General features: G+C 33.0%; 1 protein-coding gene across 1 annotated transcript; it reads right to left on the reverse strand.

The window, feature by feature from the left end:
* Positions 1-3,271: 3,271 nt before the first annotated feature.
* LOC117908287 (receptor-like protein Cf-9) lies at positions 3,272-5,988 on the reverse strand. The gene is made up of 2 exons (XM_034821899.1): positions 5,248-5,988; positions 3,272-4,843 (listed from the first exon to the last, which is right to left on the reverse strand). Exons 1-2 carry the CDS (start codon positions 5,986-5,988, stop codon positions 3,272-3,274), a joined length of 2,313 nt encoding a protein of 770 aa, XP_034677790.1.
* Positions 5,989-17,929: the final 11,941 nt, after the last annotated feature.

Raw genomic sequence — 17,929 nt, forward strand, 5'->3', positions numbered from 1 at the left:
ATGCATGTGATAAGTTTATACTTGAGCTAACCTTATTTCCATGATAGCGCATTATTACTTGCTGCTAAGGTACAATTTCACTCTCACTGTGCTTATTTTTATACATGATTCGTTTTATTATTTGATCATTTATTGGTATCCTTTAATTTCCTTATCAATTGTCACACTTGTTTCACTTTATTTAGTAGAGACCCATTTTTAGGGTTTAGAGGGGTGCTACAGCTCACCACCATACCTTCCCAATAGGTAACCTAACCCCCGGACCCGACTTTGGTTTTTCACAAACCTGTTTTTCCTTCAGGAGTCACACTTAGAGTTTTTCTTTCTTATTTTATTTTTTCCCTTTAAAAATAAAACAAAAATAAGTGGAGATTCCCAGGTCTTTTTCAAAAAATCAAAATTTTCACAAAAAAAAAAAAGAGTCACTCTATTGAGCGAAAATGCGGGGTCCACAATATACTATTTTAGTATATGTTAGAATATAAGAATATTAACATCTTTGTGATTTTTTTTTAAATGAATAATTATAATTATTAACAATATTTTATTTAAAATAAATAATAAATAAAGTATAACTTTTTAACATGTAAATGAGTTAAGTTTTTCATTTCATATACATATTTATTATTGAATTATAAACGAAATAATCTAAAATGTTTTGATTTATTTTGCAATTAATTAGATCAATTTTTTGAATTCAAAATTATTCTTGAAAATTAAAAAAAACCATTAAAGAATTTAAATTATTAATTACATCTGAATTTAAAATGTAGTTACCTAAAATTTAAAAATACAGTTGTGTATATAAGAAAATAGTAAAGTTATGACTCATAATATAACGGTTTTGATCTATTTTTTTATTGATTAGATCTATTTTTTGAATTCCAAGTTATTTTAAAAAATATTTAAACCCTTTAACAAATTCAATACAAAGTTTCACTTAATTCAAAGTTCAATTTTATAGTGAAAAAATTTTTTAAAATATAATTATGTGCATAAAAAATAATAGATCCATTATGAACCAATCTTTATCTATAGACTTATAATATTAATGAGTTTATTATTAGAGTTTTAAATTATTTTAAAAAATTACTAAACTTATTAATGAATCCAACACATTAAGTTTTGTTTAATTTGGAGTTTATTTGTCTAGTAAAAGAAATTAAAAAATAATTATTCTATGTAGAAGAGAAATAATAGAGTCATTCTAGACCAATCTTTGTTCATAAATTTTTAATATTAATTGGATCTTTATTTCAATTTTAAGTTATTTTGAAAAATTATTAAACTTGTTAATGAATCTAATGCATTAGATTTTGTTTAATTTAGAGTTCATTTTCCTAATGAAACAAATTAAAAAATAATGATTTTATGTAGAAGATAAGCAATAAAGCCATTCTACACCAATTTTTGTTAATAAATTTATGGTATTAATTAGTTCACTATTTAAGTTTTAAGTTATTTTTAAAAATTACTAGACTCATTAATAAATTAGGATTATTATACAAGTTCTCCATTTGGGGTTATTTTAGAATTAGTTTGAGATTCCAAATAAGTTAACTTGTCTACTTAGAACTATTTTTAAGTCACATGTAGTCTTATAGAAAATATATGCATTCATTAAGTAGATGCCAAATCAATAAACTTGTTCACATAGAACATATCAATATCTATTGTGCAATTAGACGGAGATTTAAATTCAACTATGTTGTCTGGCTAGAAGATATATAGTAGGTGAAGACTCCAACTTAGCTAATTTGTTCACTTAGAAATATTTTAAGTAATCTACTTAGAAAATATGAATATTTATTGTGCATAACATAGAGATTAGAGATATCCTTTGTCCACATTAAACTATTTTAAGTCATGTGGGACCTAATAGAGAATATAAACATTGATTATGTATGAGGTGAAACCAAATCAAGTAACTAGTCCACTTATAACTATTAAGGTTGAGGCTGTTTGACAACCCCAACTGGATTAGCATGAATTGGGTTAAGCTAAATCATGATTGGGCTAGCATGTGCTCTCTGTGTGCCAGAATCTGGGCCCAAAGAACCCACTGCACCCCCTTTGGGCCTCAACTGTCAGCCTGTCAGTCACTCATTTGTTGATGATGATATGATAAACAATTTTTTAAAAGATAAAATTTAAAAGCACAATTTATAAATTGAAATACATATTATTTTATTTTAAAATAAAAAGCTTTTTATTTGACTATGAAAAAGCTAAAACGCACTTAAATTAAAAAAATAATAATAATAAAAAAAAAGGGAGAAGTTTGAATGACAGAAGCTTTGTATACGTATGAGATAAAAGTCAAGAGCTTGATATAAATTCATTGATATGGAACTGATTGAGTCCTCTCCCAAAAATTAAAACCAACTTTAGCCCTCAAAAATCGGTATTGGCCCTCAAAAGGAGCCCAACAATCCTTGAATTCATTGTCTGATGGGCTGGCTGGAGCCCAACAAAAGAAAAAAGAAAAAAAAAAAGCTCTTAAATTACTCCACCTTGCCTATAAGAGAGAGATTCAGGAATTCTGAAAGAAGAAGTTTTCTATCTAATAAATAACTATAAATATATAATAAAAATATCATTTTTAATACAAGATCATATATTTTGATGGGAAAGAGTTTGAGTTGAAGTAATAGAAAATAACTTTTGAATGCATTCAAATCATGAGATAAGTGATAAGCAAGTAACCTCTAAAATAATAACATAATCCAATTCGCATGAATTAATTAATGTTTTATGAATGCTTAATTAGTCTTCTATAGCAAAGACTTGTAGTAAAGACCAATTAAATGTTTCATATTAAGATAAATGTATTATGTGGACGAGAGTTTAGTGAAAATTTGTAACCTAAAATGGGAATTTGGATTTCATTAATTTACAACCCTTTCAACATCATTCTTTTAAAAAATCTCCCTTTGTTCCTAACAAAAATTTGTTAGTCTTTTAGTGATAAGCAATCAATTGCATCTAATTCTCTGCAAAACCTTGTGAGTTTTACCTTTTCTAATTACATAACCCAACATTTAAAAATACTTTTGGTCATGATATATAAATAAGTTAAATTGTAGTGATGATTTGAAAATATTGTTACTACGTATTATTCCATTTCAAGAAAGAAAAAATTAAAAAAAAAAACATTTTTACAACTTCAAAGACTCTTACTTCATTAATCGCAATACATGTTATTTGTTTACATAAGAATGCAAAATTCATTAGTATCATTCACCACAAAATACAATATCATAGAAATGGCCTAACTTCTTCTTGCTCCATGCCTGCGAGTGCTCTTTGTTGACCTTCTAACCTTCTTGTGTCTATCTCCTTCAATCATTCTTACAAACCATTTAGGCTTTCTTGTTAAGAAGACGAGGCACCCCATAAACAACAATCCAACTACTAGTCCACAGCCATACCCCATCAATATGACTTTCCAATCAAATCCAGTATCGGATTCCACCTCCTCTTCTTTGGGAGGTTGTGGTGCTTTATCAACTACACATTTCTTAGACAAGGGAAATCCACATAACCCTATATTCCCATTATATGAATTATTTGAAAATGTATCAAATTGGTTGCCTTGAGGAATGACTCCAGTGAGATGATTTTTCGAAAGATTTAGGATCGCAAGAAATGTCAAACTTGTCAACTCCCTTGGAATTCTCCCATTGAGATTGTTTGAAGAGAGATCTAATGATTCAAGGACCATTAGATTCCCCAAAGATGGTGGAATATGCCCTGTAATGTTGTTATGAGACAAGTTGAGTTCTCGAAGTGAACTAAGACTACCAATGAAATCTGGAATGTCTCCTTGGAATCTATTGCTTGACAAATCAATTATTGTGAAGGTAAACAAGATTCTTACAAGTTCAAAATCAAACCCCTTGATTGTTACAATGATCGAATCTCGATAAGAGTATTCCCCCATATATTTCAATTCCATTTTATCCTCAGTCACATTCATCATTGCCTTGAAATTCTTCAAATACATTTCCGGTAAACTGCTAGAGAAACCATTGCGTGAGAGATCCATTATTCGTAACTTGGGAAATGGAAATTGGAAATTTGAACCCCTTACGTGACCATGGAACCTATTCGAACGCAAGATCAAAACTTGTAACTCTGGAAGAGTTTCCAACCAATGGGGGAATGTATCGTTTATTCTGTTATTTCCAAGGTCTAAAACTTGCAACCTTCTACAATTGATCAAAGATCGTGGTAGAGGCCCTTCCAATTGATTTCCATTGAAGTCAAGATTCCTGATAAGATTGCCCTTTGAAAACGTTTCAGGAATGGTACCATGAAGTTGATTCCTTCGCAAATCCAAAACTGAGAGAGACTTACTGAAGTTTCCCAAACATTGTGGAATTAAGCCACTCAAGTTGTTTTTAGAGAAATCTAGAACTTCAATATAACTCATTTCACAAATCAATGATGGAAGTGGCCCTTGAAGCAAGTTGGAATGAAGGTCAAGATATTGCATAATCCTCCATGGAAATCTCTCAAACCTGGTTAGCATGTTTTGAGAAAGATTTAAGTAAGACAATGTCTCCGTACCCACATTCCATGCCCATTTCGGAAGTTGTCCATAAATCTTGTTGTTTGAAAGGTCTAAAAACGCCAATAACTCTTGACTGCATAAAAATCTTGGGAATTCACTTATGTTGCAAGAGGACAACAACAATGTTTCCAAGGATGGTAGCGCACAGTTGGAATGGCTGTAGTTGCTCAATGTCAGAATGTTATACGAAAGGTCGAGATAGACAAGATTTTCAAGATTCATGAACATGTCTGTCTCCACAATGCCACCCAAGTTATATGAAGAAAGCTGGAGATATGTAAGATTTACAAGTTCAAAGATGGAACTTGGAACTGGCCCATCTAACTCATTATTACTCAAATCAATGGACTCCAATGAAAGGGATTGGAATTCATCAATATGACCATTGAGTTTGTTATGACTGAGATCTAACCTTATCAATGATGGTAGACTAAACAACCAAGATGGTATTGTCCCATTCAACAAGTTATTGGACAAATGGACTTCGGATAGACTTGAAAGTTCCTTCACATGAGAAGGAATGACACCTTCTAGCTTATTGTTTGAAAGGTCTAAGAAAGAAAGTTCTGTTAGATTGTAAAGTGATGCTATGAACTGACCTCTGAAACTATTACTGGAAAGATCTAATACAATTAGCTTTCTAATCTTATTGAAAACATTTGAAATTTCACCATCAAATTGATTGCTTGAGAGGTCCAAGTGAGTGATTGTGTGAGGTTCCCTAACACCGAGGGAATGGACCCTGAGAAATTGCAGTGAGAGAGATCCAAACTTTCTAAAGACTTTAGACTGCCTATTGAACTAGGAAGCTTCCCACTGAAATTTGTAGAAGAAAGATCCAACAACAGAATGGAATTACTCTTATTGAACTTTGGGAAATTCCCACTGAGATCATAGTTACCCTTTAACTTGAGAGCCTTAAGGTTGGGCAGCTGAAGATCATCATCAGGGAATCTCCCATGCAGTTGACAGAAAGAGAGATCCATAGATTTCAAAGAAGATAAATTCAGTAGGGAGCTAGGTATAATGGAAGAGACATTTATACCTCGGAGATGAAGTTTCTGCAACTTCGTTAGGTTTTGAGTAAGTGCAATGAAGCTACTTGTTTCAAGTCCTAATCCACTATAGATGGAGAGATCAAGCGAAACCAAGTTGGATAGGTGGGAGATTTCTGGAGCAATTACACCTGAAAATCCAGAGAAAGAAAGGTTGAGATGAGTCATTCTCCGGAATTGTCCAAACTTTGCTGAAATAGAGGACTTATTGAAATCATTAAAAGCAAGGTTGAGCCTTCGTAGATGAGGCAAGAGGAAGAGGCTGCTGTTGGAATCAATGGTGCCATAGAGGCCACTGCAACTAAGGTCGAGCCCGTTTACATGGCCTGTAACCCTATTGCATGTGACACATCCCATGAGCAACAATCAGTGCCTTCCAAGTGTCTGTCTTGGCAAAAGAAGCTAAATTGCAATCATCCGAAGAAGAAGCGGAGACATCTATGGAAAATAATTGCTTAAGTCGAAGCAAGGCAACATTCTGGTGATGAGGACACACCTTCGTAGAATTAGAGAAAGAGAAACAAAATACTCGAGAATATGAGAGAAAGAAGAGGAAGCAAAGGATTCGATACATCGTATCTTCAAAAGCTATAACAAAAATTGGCTGATGTGTGATGAAAAAAATATACTTGAATTTACACCCAAAGGTTCCCTTATAATTTAAGTTTAAATTTTCATTATTAGAAACTTCATCAAAGTTTCTAATTCAAATGTGGGACCATTGACTTCAAATCAAAGAAAAAATTGGAGACACTTCCACATTAAAATGAAAACGTGGGTTGGTTGTCCGATCAAGAGTCGAACTATTTTGACCACTTTTAATCACAAGTTAAGATTTCATGGAAAAAGTGGGAGGGCAACTAAGTAGAGTATGGGACATTGGGTGGACTTAGATATGCAGAAGACTTGGAATAGAGAAAGCAATTAGTATTGGTCTTGGAATTCATATTGCTAGGGACAAAAGTCTAGCATTCTCCATAAAAAGTGTGGCCCATTGGATATGAGGCCTAGTCTTCTCCATAAAAAGTGTGGCCCATCGGATGACTTCGATATGCAAAAGACTTGGAATAAAGAAAGCAATTAATTAATCTTAGTCTTGCCTGTGTATCGCAAGGGGCAAAAGTCCAATTTTCTCCATAAAAAGTATTATTGCCCATTGGATGACTTAGATATGCAAAGATGGTAGTTTGCATTAAGCGAAGTTTCAGTCCTCATTCCCTTAGTGCTTTATCATGATGTTTAGGGTTAGTTACTTTAGCTCTTAGGAGGCTTTCTCCAATTTCCATCAATTGGATTAGTTTTGAAAGCAATCACATGACTTTAATTTTCTATTTTTTTAGAATAAAATCTCTCCATTCAAGTCCATAGAATTACTCAATAATTACCTATAATTTTATGTATTATAAGTTCTTATGAGGACTCCCAGTTTTTCGATCAAGCATCTTGATTCAAATTAATGACAAAAACTTACATTTGAGAAAGTTTAATCAATGCAAATGTTAATTTGTGTTTGTACGAAGACATGATCCAACCCAACAAAGAGGGGAGTGTTCTATTAGTATTATCATCGTATTATGTTTTCATCAATGTTAAGCAATATCTAGGCTCATTCAATTTTTAATTTTTCATATTCATTGTTAGGGTGAAGTTTTGTATTCATTGTTAAATGATTTCAACCATTAAAAAAATGATAACAAGTATACTGAAAATGGAATTAAAAAATAGTATATTCACAAAACTAGTTGTGAGGCACATAATTTTAATGAATTAGGTGTCATTTAAATACATCTTCTACTTTTAAAAATAGAAAAAAAAAATAGCAACTCGAACTTCATAGAAACTTACTTTACAAAGGTAATAATTTTTTAAAGCTACTTAAAAAATGCTAGTATGAATACATAGTGAATGTCAATAATATTTAATGAAAAATAAAAATAAAAATATTGTTTTTGATATCTTAATAAGGGTTTGATCTATTTTTTTTAAAAAAATAATAATAATAATATTAACACATATATTAACAAAGTGAAAAAAGAAACTTTTTATGAAATACATATAAAAAAATTCAAATGTGTGTTCTCAAAGGATAGCATTTAACTTGTTTGTTTAGTAGATTAGGTAATAATTATCATTGTTATTCAATTGAATTTTATACTTGAGAATTATATTTTAAAAATACTTTTATTAAAAATAAGATAATTTTTTTATATTATTAATTTTTTTAAGGAAATAAAACTTTCTTGACTTTTAAACCCACTTTAATTTTCTTCCAATTCCTTGTTATAGGTAAATATGTTCATAGTTTTAACAGGTGAATTCTTACATGTATTTAAAGAAGAAAAATGAAATTCTTAAATATCCACAAACAAAGATTAAGGCACTAGCAACAAATTGTCAAATTCTTAGATAACCCAATCCAATCCAAGTTGAATAGTTGGTGCTTTGCCCCAAGCCCATTATTGGGTTGGGCCTAAGTTGGAATAGAAAAGATATATTACACGTGGCCTACTTACAGTGACTCTTTGTACTTTGCTCCTCTATTCTCACCATCCCAAATTATAATACCAGCAGATAAATAATTAATATTTTAATAGTTATTCGAAAAGAATATTGTTAATTCTTTTTACGTAACCCCAAGATAAATATGAAAATAAAACTAAAAATTTGAGAACATGAGGATATATGGATTAAATGAAATCACATTTATGAACAAAATTTTTCTTAAGACAAAGGTGGTGTTTGTTTTTTTACTTAATTCTAAATGGAACCTTAATACTTAATAGTGTTAAATATTAGGTTATTTATTTTGTAGTATTTTATTTTCATTAAGTATTAAAAAGTAAAAAAAATCAATATGTTATTTTTTCTATTTAAAAAAAGTTACATATTTTAACTTTTTATATTTAGTAAAAAGTTTATAATAAGTCATGAAAAAATAGAAAAACAAACAACCTAAATTCTGAAAATAAATTTCTTTCAGTAAAAAGCCAAAAAAACAAACACCACCTAAGTCATCCATCTAAATATTTTTATTGTAGTGTCCAAGGAAATAACTTCTCCACAAAAAGCATAGCTCACTAGATGATCTTATTTGCATTGAATGAGGTTTAAGTCTTCATACCCTTTATTATGCTTAGGGTTTGTTACTTTGGCTATTGGGAGGCTTTCTCAAAATTTCTACCAATTGGATTAGTTCTAAAAGCAATTTCATGTCTCTAATTTCTTCTTTTTTATCTTCTATAATTTTTAAAATATAATTTTTTTTATTTAAGTCCATATAATTACTTAATAATTACCTATAATTTTCTGTGTTGTAAGTTCTTCGTAGGACTCCCAATTTTCCAATAAGGTGTTTCGATTCAAATTAATGATGAAAACTTATATTTCAAAAAGTTTAATCCAAATGTTAAATTGTGTTTGTATGAACATGAAAGAGGAGAGTATTACCATTCTATTGTGTTTTCACCAATTTTAGGCAAAGAATTCTTTTCCTTTAGGATTTGGTAACATAACTTTTGAACTATCTTTGAGAAAAATAATATTTACATCAACATATAATAATTAGTCATCCTAATTAAAGTATTAAATATAAACTCTAATGTAATCAAATATAAAAATTTTACCTTTTTGAAATAAGACACTTAAATGCATAAAATAAATTACAAGGAAAATAAACATCACAACTCATACCCTTGATGTAACTACAAATAATATCCATACATTTCAAATATCTAGTCTAAATTATATACAATGACATTGAGCCCAATTCATTCCTCAAAGACTCATATTCACTAGCCTTTCATGAGTTCCATCAAAAAGGGTGGTACGACATCTAGCATAGCTTGTCTTCAAGTTGTTCAAAACACTCTTGTTCAATTGGCTCACACTCCTTCAAGTTGAGGAGGGTGTATCTCACATCCTTTTATTAGACATGGATTACTTGAGTTGATCTTGAGATCAAGTGTTGTTTATATATAAAATTTATTTAAAAGACACAACTCCTTAAGAAATCAAGAAAACATGGGTTTTTGTGCAATGGTCAAAAAAATGAAATGTCTTAGGCATTTTTACAAGAATGAAAGTCATGTTTCCTAAAGTATCTCCGTCATTAGTGTTGTGGGTGCTTCTTCTACCTTTGTGAAAGGCTCCATTTTGAACACTATGAGACATTGATGAGTCCAAGTCTCACATAAAAAAAGTAAAAAACTCCATTCAAATCATGAAAAGTATCAAGTAAAGCAAAAATATTAGGAAAAATCTTAAATTTTCTTATTTGTATTACAATGAAATTATGACGAAAAATAACTTACAAAAACTCTAATCAACTTTCTTGTGATAAGAAAATAAAATTGCATAAAAAGGACCTTAAGAAAAAAGAATTTGCATTGAGTGTAGCTGAAGAAATAGTGGATATGAAGCCAAAAACATACCAAGAAGCCATCAATAGCAATGAGGCTGATCAGTGGGTAAAAGCTATACAAGAGGAGATGGATTCCTTAAGGAAAAATGAGACTTGGGAATTGGACACTAAACCCAAGGACCGAAAGGTAGTAGGCTCCAAGTGGGTTTTCAAAAGAAAGCAAGGGACACTAGGGAATGAGGCTCCAAGGTACAAGGCAAGGCTGGTGGCTAAGGGGTTTTCACAAAAGAAGGGAGTTTACTACAATGAGATATTCTCTCCTGTAGTCAAACACAGTTCAATCCGATTGTTATTGGCTTTTGTAGCTCATGAAGACTTGGAGGTGGATCAACTAGATGTGAAGACAACATTCTTGCATGGAGAACTTGATGAGCTGATTTATATGCAACCACCCGAAGGCTTTGGGGAAGGAATCAAGGATGGTCAGGTATGTTTACTTAAGAAATCTCTTTATGGCCTAAAGCAATCACCTAGACAATGGTATAAGAGATTTGATAAGTACATGCTGGATATTGGATTCAATCGGAGCAACCATGATGGATGTGTATATTTTAAGCTAACTGAAGACAGCATGGTATATCTTTTACTATATGTGGATGACATGCTGGTGGCATGTAAGGAGAAAAGACACTTGGAGCAGGTCAAAGAGATGCTTAAGGCTAAATTTGAAATGAAAGATCTTGGTTCAACCAAGAGGATTTTGGGAATGGAGATAGAAAGAGACACGAGCAAGAAGGTACTTAGGCTTTCTCAAAATTCATACATCTCAAAGGTACTAAGCGGATTTGAGATGAATAATGTAAAGACAGTGAGTACTCCTCTAGGACACATTTTAGACTTTCCACAACACAAGGACCTGAGACTATGAAGATAAAAGGTTTATGGAAAGGATACCTTATGCTAGCATGGTGGGTAATGTGATGTACACTATGGTGTGTTCTCGGCCTAATCTTGCATATGCGGTTAGCATGATATGTAGATACATGAGCTGCCTTGGAAAGCCACATTGGCAAGTAGTAAAGTGGCTTTTTCAATACTTAGCTGGTACTAGAAGCTTGGGCCTGGTTTATAGAGGTAATAGTCAGTTGGGAACTCAGTTACAAGGGTTTGTAGATGCTGATTATGCTGGGAACATTGACACCAGAAAGTCTCTTACTGGATATGTATTCACAGTGTTTAGAGGAGCAGTGAGTTGGAAGGCCAACCTTCAATCAGTGGTAGCTCTCTCAACCACTGAAACTGAATACATGGCAATGACAGAGGTTGTGAAGGAGGCAATTTGGCTGAAGGGTATTACAGAAGAATTGGCTATGTACAGAGGTAAAGTTATTGTATATTGTGATAACCAAAGTGCAATCCATTTAGCCAAGAATCAATCCTTCCACGAAAGGTCCAAACACATTGATGTAAGACTGCACTTTGTGAGAGATATCATTGCTGCAGGAGAGATTGGAGTCGGAAAAGTTCCTACTAAAGACAATCCATCCGACATGTTGACTAAGTCTCTAAATGTGACTAAGTTCAAACACTGTTTGAATTTGATCAACATGGGAGATTGCTAAAGACTTCCCATTAGAGAAGGTACTGAGACCTGAAGGTAGTTCAGACACTTGTCAACTTAATAGGTTGTCAAGGTGGAGTTTTGTAGAGTTTTCCAACTATCAAGTGACAAGTGGCAAGGCTGTTGACTAAGCTCAACTAGCAAACAATAAAGTTGGCTGAGAAAATAACGGATGGGAGCATTTGTTAGTTAGTTAGAGGTTTGTGATTGATATAAAAGGTGCAGTCTCGGGAAAACTAAAAAGGGGGCATTCAGTTGTATAGAACAGAGAGCAAGAAATCAAGAGAGCTTTGCAAATCCATAACCATAGGTCTGTTTAGGTTATCTTGAATAGAAGGAAACAGAGGTGAGGAGGGTTCTTGGGGAAAAGCTTGTAATCTCTTTGTTTTTTATTTTTGTGTAATCTCTGTTTGGCACAATTGAATAAAGGCTTCAGGAAATCAGTGTGGATGTAGATCAAGTTGATCGAACCACAATAAGTCTCTTGTGTTCTTGATCTTGGCTGATTGTGTACCAGCTGTTTGATTTTATTCCTAAGAGAAGTTCTTGCAAACTGGTTGTTTTTCCTTTTAGTTTCTGCTCTAACAGTCCCTAGTTCAAGGCTGGTTCTTCTTCAACAATGAACCAATGGTACTGTGATAGTTCAACTTGTTTGCGTGATGCAAACTGAACTTAAGTGTGAAGCCTAAGATTTGGAAGTGATCCCTAGAGTCCCAACATGTTTTCTTTTTCCTTTCTGTTTGGCATCAATTTTGGCATAAGAGCAAGCTGAGATCATGATTACAAGACCTAGCAGGAGTTTCAAAATAGATTTATCTAATAGTCAACATGATGAGATACTATTTGGTGATGGAACAGCTTGATAGCCTGCATATTTGACTAAGCAACATTGATACACAAATATCTCAGCCCACTAATGATTTAGCACGTGTTGTGCAAGGAGAATTATCTCAAATTAATAACAACAAAAACTTGGAGGAACATCAGACATGGACCACAATATCCTATATCTGAATGGGCTAGAGGACTACCTGAAACAAGGTGCAAACCTTGTGAAACTGCTGAAGATATAACAAGGAAAGTAAAGAAGATGATCAGGGACGATGGGAGAACTCCAACTGAAACGTCGTCGTTCAGCTTAGGGCCCAAAATACCCTTGGACTAATTTTCTATTCAGCTTATACACATCATTCAAACTGGCCTTACATGGGCTACTCAAAATGGGCTTCGACTTAGGCTTGTGTGGGTAGGCATTTTATTTATCCTGGTAGGCACTAACCCGGTGGACGGAATTTTGCAACACAGAGAAGCCATGGCCCACCAGACCCATGGGCCATACCCATAAGATGCTTGTACATAGACAGGCATGGATGGGTTTTTTGCTGTTTATCTAAAGGAGTAGTCAGAATAATTCAATAATGACAACACCCAAATGGACCGTCTCAGAAGAGGTAACAAAGATGGGCCCTACCCAGAAGGGCCCATGGAAGAGTGATAGTTGGAGAATGTAAGAAAATCCAAGGGCTAGGAAGGCCCATCGGTGTCCCACTCACAAGGAAATAGTTTGAAGTTTTTTACTTTGTAATACTTATGGAATCATCTACAATGATGATAAGATCATCATATCAAAAGTGGAAAAGTGAAAACCAAATTTAATCACAACAAAAAACCAGCCATGAGGTGATTGCCTTATGCTATGTTTGGTTCTGAAAGATGCTAGGAAAGGAAAAAAAATATTGTGAAAAATCATTTTCCTTAGTTTGGATGATGTGGAAAATACCATGGAAAAAACATATAAAGAAAAATGCTAATAAAAATATTATAATATTTTCCCTACCACTTTCCTTAAAAAATAATGAGGAAAATAGGAGAGAAATAGATGGGAAAAGGCTAGGGAAATTTTATCGGGCTCACTATATCGTCTTTACCGAGTTTCTTGTTTGTATAACCTCTTTATCGGTTGTTATGACTTCTCATCGCCATTGGCCCTTTCAATGGCCACCACCATCACTCTAATCACCTCCTAGTGCCTCCAACAATCTACCCTCTTCGAGCACACGAGTTCCCATGGATGAAATGCGTTCTTCAAATCAAATTCTCATGGATGAAATGCATTCTTCAAATCTGGTGAATGTGTTTGCATCCATATCTTTAGATCAAGTATGAATTGTCGAAACTTTGGTTTGTTCAAATATGTGGCCTCTATTTGACTTTATTTTTCATGGAGGATTCAGCGTTCATAGAGAAATTGGACTCTCTCCGGTTCTTCTCCAATGTTCTTTCTTCGAGAAGTCAAGTCATCGTCTTTGATACTGATGAGAAAGCCACTCAATACTCTGTCAATCATAGTTCCAAAGTAGAGGCAGCCAAACCCTTGAGCCCTATTGTTGAGAATCAAAAGAATCAAACTGAAGGTTTCAGACCAACTCTAAAGGTGTTGTAATTGTGGTGAGTTTGTTGCTGAAACCAAAGCCCAGATAGTGAAAACAAAGATCTTGGAAGTGTTTCTTCTTAGGAAGTCTAATTTACAAGTGAAAGGGCTTGATGATATGGGGTTTTTTTTTGTGAATGTGGTTTGTGGGAACCGGGTAATTGAGGAAGGCAGTCCATATCATGTCAAGATGCCTCATTTTAGTGATGGTATGGCCATGAAATAGCATCTCAAGTCTTGAGCTTACGCAATTGCCTACACTATTAGATGACATAGACTTATGGGATTGCATTTTGCCTCTATCACAACTTTCTATGTGATTAAGAAGTTCTTTCTTGGTATAGCTATTGCAAGTCTTATATATATATATTTTGAGACCAAACAAGGTGTTAGATGGACAGAGATTATAATTTTGAATTTTTTTTTATTAATTTTTTTTTCTTTGATTTTTTCCTTGACTTTTCCATGGTTAACCAAACAAAGAAAAATGAATTCTTTGTTTTTTTTCCTTCAAAATTTTCATAAATAACCAAATAAGAGAAAAAATTTATATTCATTTCTTTACCTTTTTCTTTCCTTTCATTTTTCCTCCCAATTTTATTTCTCCAACATTTTCCAAGAACCAAACATAATCTTAGACTATAGAAGGACAAACCAAGCTGTCAAAACCTAAGTTGGCGAATTTCCATGCATGGAGGAGTACTCCAAATTGGCAAATGTGAATATGAACAGTTTATCTCCATTGGAAGAATGGAATCTTTCATGAATGAAGGACTCCAAGTTGGCAAATTTCCAACTTCAGTTCATGCACCAAAATACCCAATCACGTGCTACTATTTTTGGGCAAATTTCTCCACAATATAGGCTCCAAAAAAATGGATGCTAAAAAGAAAATTGGCAGCAAACTAAGCATTTTGTGGGCTGCAAGTGCGCAAAACTGGGCTGACACCATGGGCTGAGTTATGTGCAAAATATCTCTTTGCTGCCCAAATTGTCCATGGAAACAAACGACCCTTTGCTGTCATGATTTGCAATACAAAAAATGCCCCTTTGATACCACAATTTTTTACATTTTGAAAAAAAAATGGAAAAAAAAAAAAGGGGGGGGGGGGGGGGGGGGGGGGGGGGGGGGGGGGGTGGCAATGCTCTTAAGAGCAATAACCAATCTACGTAAAACTCAAAAATTTTGATGGAAAACAAATGCTCTTATGAGCTTACAATCCGGAACCATCAAAACTAGCTAGAAAAGTACAGAAAAGCAAAATACCATACATGCATTCCCATGCCATGGGATCTCAAAAGGCTATAAAACCGAGGTTAGCACACCATATATTATATCTAACATGTTTTTCAACATGTTAGATACCAATTGTTATTCTTAGAGAGTATGCGTAGTGGAATATATAATAATAAAAAAAAAACTTTTACGTCTTTTAGGTTTGAAAAATCCTTGAACTTGAATGTTGTCGAGTCTGATTCCAAAGAAGATCTCGATGACCACTAGTCTTCCACCACAATGATCCTAAACATGTTAGATATCAATTATTATTTTTAGAGAGCATGCATAGTGGAATATACGATTAAAAAAATAAAAAAACTTTTACATCTTTTAGGTTTGAAAAATCATTAGACTTGAATGCTCTCAAGTCTGATTCCAAACGATGAAGGAAAGATCACAATGACCACTAGTTTTTCACCACAATGATTGGGATCACAATCTTACACAAAGTAGAATGGACTTGACAAGACGACAGTGGAGGGAGAGAGAGAGAATGAAGGCTCTGATCAATCGAATGTGTTTGTGTGTATCACTATGTCTAGAACCCACAAACAATGAAGGGTTTATAGAGAGATAAACTAGACTTTAGCTAATAAGAACCCATTGGTTGGGCTTAAGTGACTAAAGACTCATTAGTTGATTAAGTAACTAATGCCCTATCAACTAGGCTTAAGTTAAAAAAGAGATGGATTGATAAATAGAACTAGCACATGTCCAATTAAATTAAATGATGTGGTGCATCTTTTTGCACCGTATTGCACCCATATGTAATTCTCATTATTTCTTTCTCAATTACCCGTGTCAATGTGAAATTGAACTCATGTAGGGACCACCATGATCAATAGGAAAATACTGGTTCCATAGAATTACAAGTAATACTATTATTAACTCTTCACTTCATTAAAAAGAGTCGATTACAATTTAGTACCATATTATATATATATATATATATATACACACATTAAGTCAAGAATACTTAATTCATTATAAATGATTAATTACTCGAGTGTGAGCCCTACTATTTATTACATGCAAGTGTACCACGAAATAATATATTAGAATTTATCAAGATAATAACTATCAACCTCTCGAGATTACCTTTGAATTATTTGAGTAAGAGATCCATCCATATTATGTTCAATTAACATTCTCCTATCTACCAAAGATAGATGTCAAATTCCACTAAAGGAATTACCATTGTCATAAATTTTATACTCACAAAGACATATTATCTTAAATTCATGAGATATCATATTTGTATCGAAAATATCTATTACTACTTGCCTAAACCATTAGTCACCCAATCAAGAAAGAATATATGATCAAATTAGGATCTACCCATACAATAAAAGTTACTGATGACCTAAGCAGTAGTGTAAGATTCTCTCAAGGTTGAAAATTGGTACAACATAGTAGCTTAGAGAAGTTATGTCAACCTGATAGTCATTTTGACATGACTCTATAAGTCATCTCCAATATGAAACCATGCATAGTGATACACATCATGGAAAACTTATGTCAATAAGCAAGACTAGTTATCCCACTAATTTTGGAGACAGTGCACTATAGTTTCCAATGAATTGTCATAATCCATGGACTAGTCATGAATAATTTGTCATCTTGTAAAAAACCTATGACTTTAATGTTTCGTATCCATGCAACTCCTAATGTAATAAAGTCATATACAATATAAGTGATATAGGTCGGATACTCATAAAAGTGAATTAACATAATAATGTAGAAATAGGCTAGAAGAGATAATATTTTTTTAAAAATAGTATATTAAAATTTTACATCATGACTCTACTTTTAATGGCTCTATTTTAACAATTTCTACCTATAAATGTCTAAGGAAAAGAAGATCAATGTATAAATATTATGTCAAAGGATATTTTGCTGATGGATGTCTAAGAAAAAGAAGAAACTACTTACGTAGCTCTGCATAATAAGTGCATCAAGATGAAAAGCGAAAAAAGTTAGGTGGAAAGCCACCCATAAGACATTGTTGAAAGTATTCATGTGCTAAAGAATTAGAGCATGTCATTGCTTGATGATATGAATGCATTGAAAATTGAAAAGAATTCTAAGAAAAAGAGCGTGCATTAGCTTTGAAAATTTGAATGACATTCGAATGTTCATTGACAAGAAAGAATTGAATACCATGAAAGAGACATCTCATCTAAGCACAAAGATGCTCGAGTCTTTGCTTGATTCTAGAAAAGTTTTTCATGAAAAAAGACTTGGTTATATTGACAAAGTCTCAACTTCAAGTGGATTGATGACTAAAGACCAAAAGACTGTCTCCAAAGATGTCTAAGTTACTTGTTTTTCAGCAAAGGATAATATGTTATATAGAGGTTTGCCTAAAAAAAATCTGCACTTGAAATCTATTTTTCAACCACAAACAAGTCCAAAATGTTTCTATTGTCGAAAGGGCAGGACATGTATACCAATGGTGTTAGGAAAGAATAATTGAAAATTTACAGTCCAAGCTCAATTGCCTTGTTAAAAAGTCGTTTCAGGTGAAAACCAGAGTGCTGGAAAATTCTGGAACTTGCATGAGTAAATGGAATGAAAAACTAGTTTCCAAACCCACATGGAATTAGT

Source organism: Vitis riparia, chromosome 19 (genome assembly GCF_004353265.1).
Source record: "Vitis riparia cultivar Riparia Gloire de Montpellier isolate 1030 chromosome 19, EGFV_Vit.rip_1.0, whole genome shotgun sequence".
NCBI classification, from domain to species: domain Eukaryota; kingdom Viridiplantae; phylum Streptophyta; class Magnoliopsida; order Vitales; family Vitaceae; genus Vitis; species Vitis riparia.

Excerpts from the sequence above, each read along its gene's own strand:
- LOC117908287 (XM_034821899.1), bottom strand. The coding sequence starts at position 5,988 with ATGGGATGTGTCACATGCAATAGGGTTACAGGCCATGTAAACGGGCTC. Across the intron at positions 4,844-5,247 it reads CTCAAGCAATCAATTTGATG|CTTTCTTCATATAACTTGGG; the intron begins GTGAAATTTCAA and ends ACATATCTCCAG.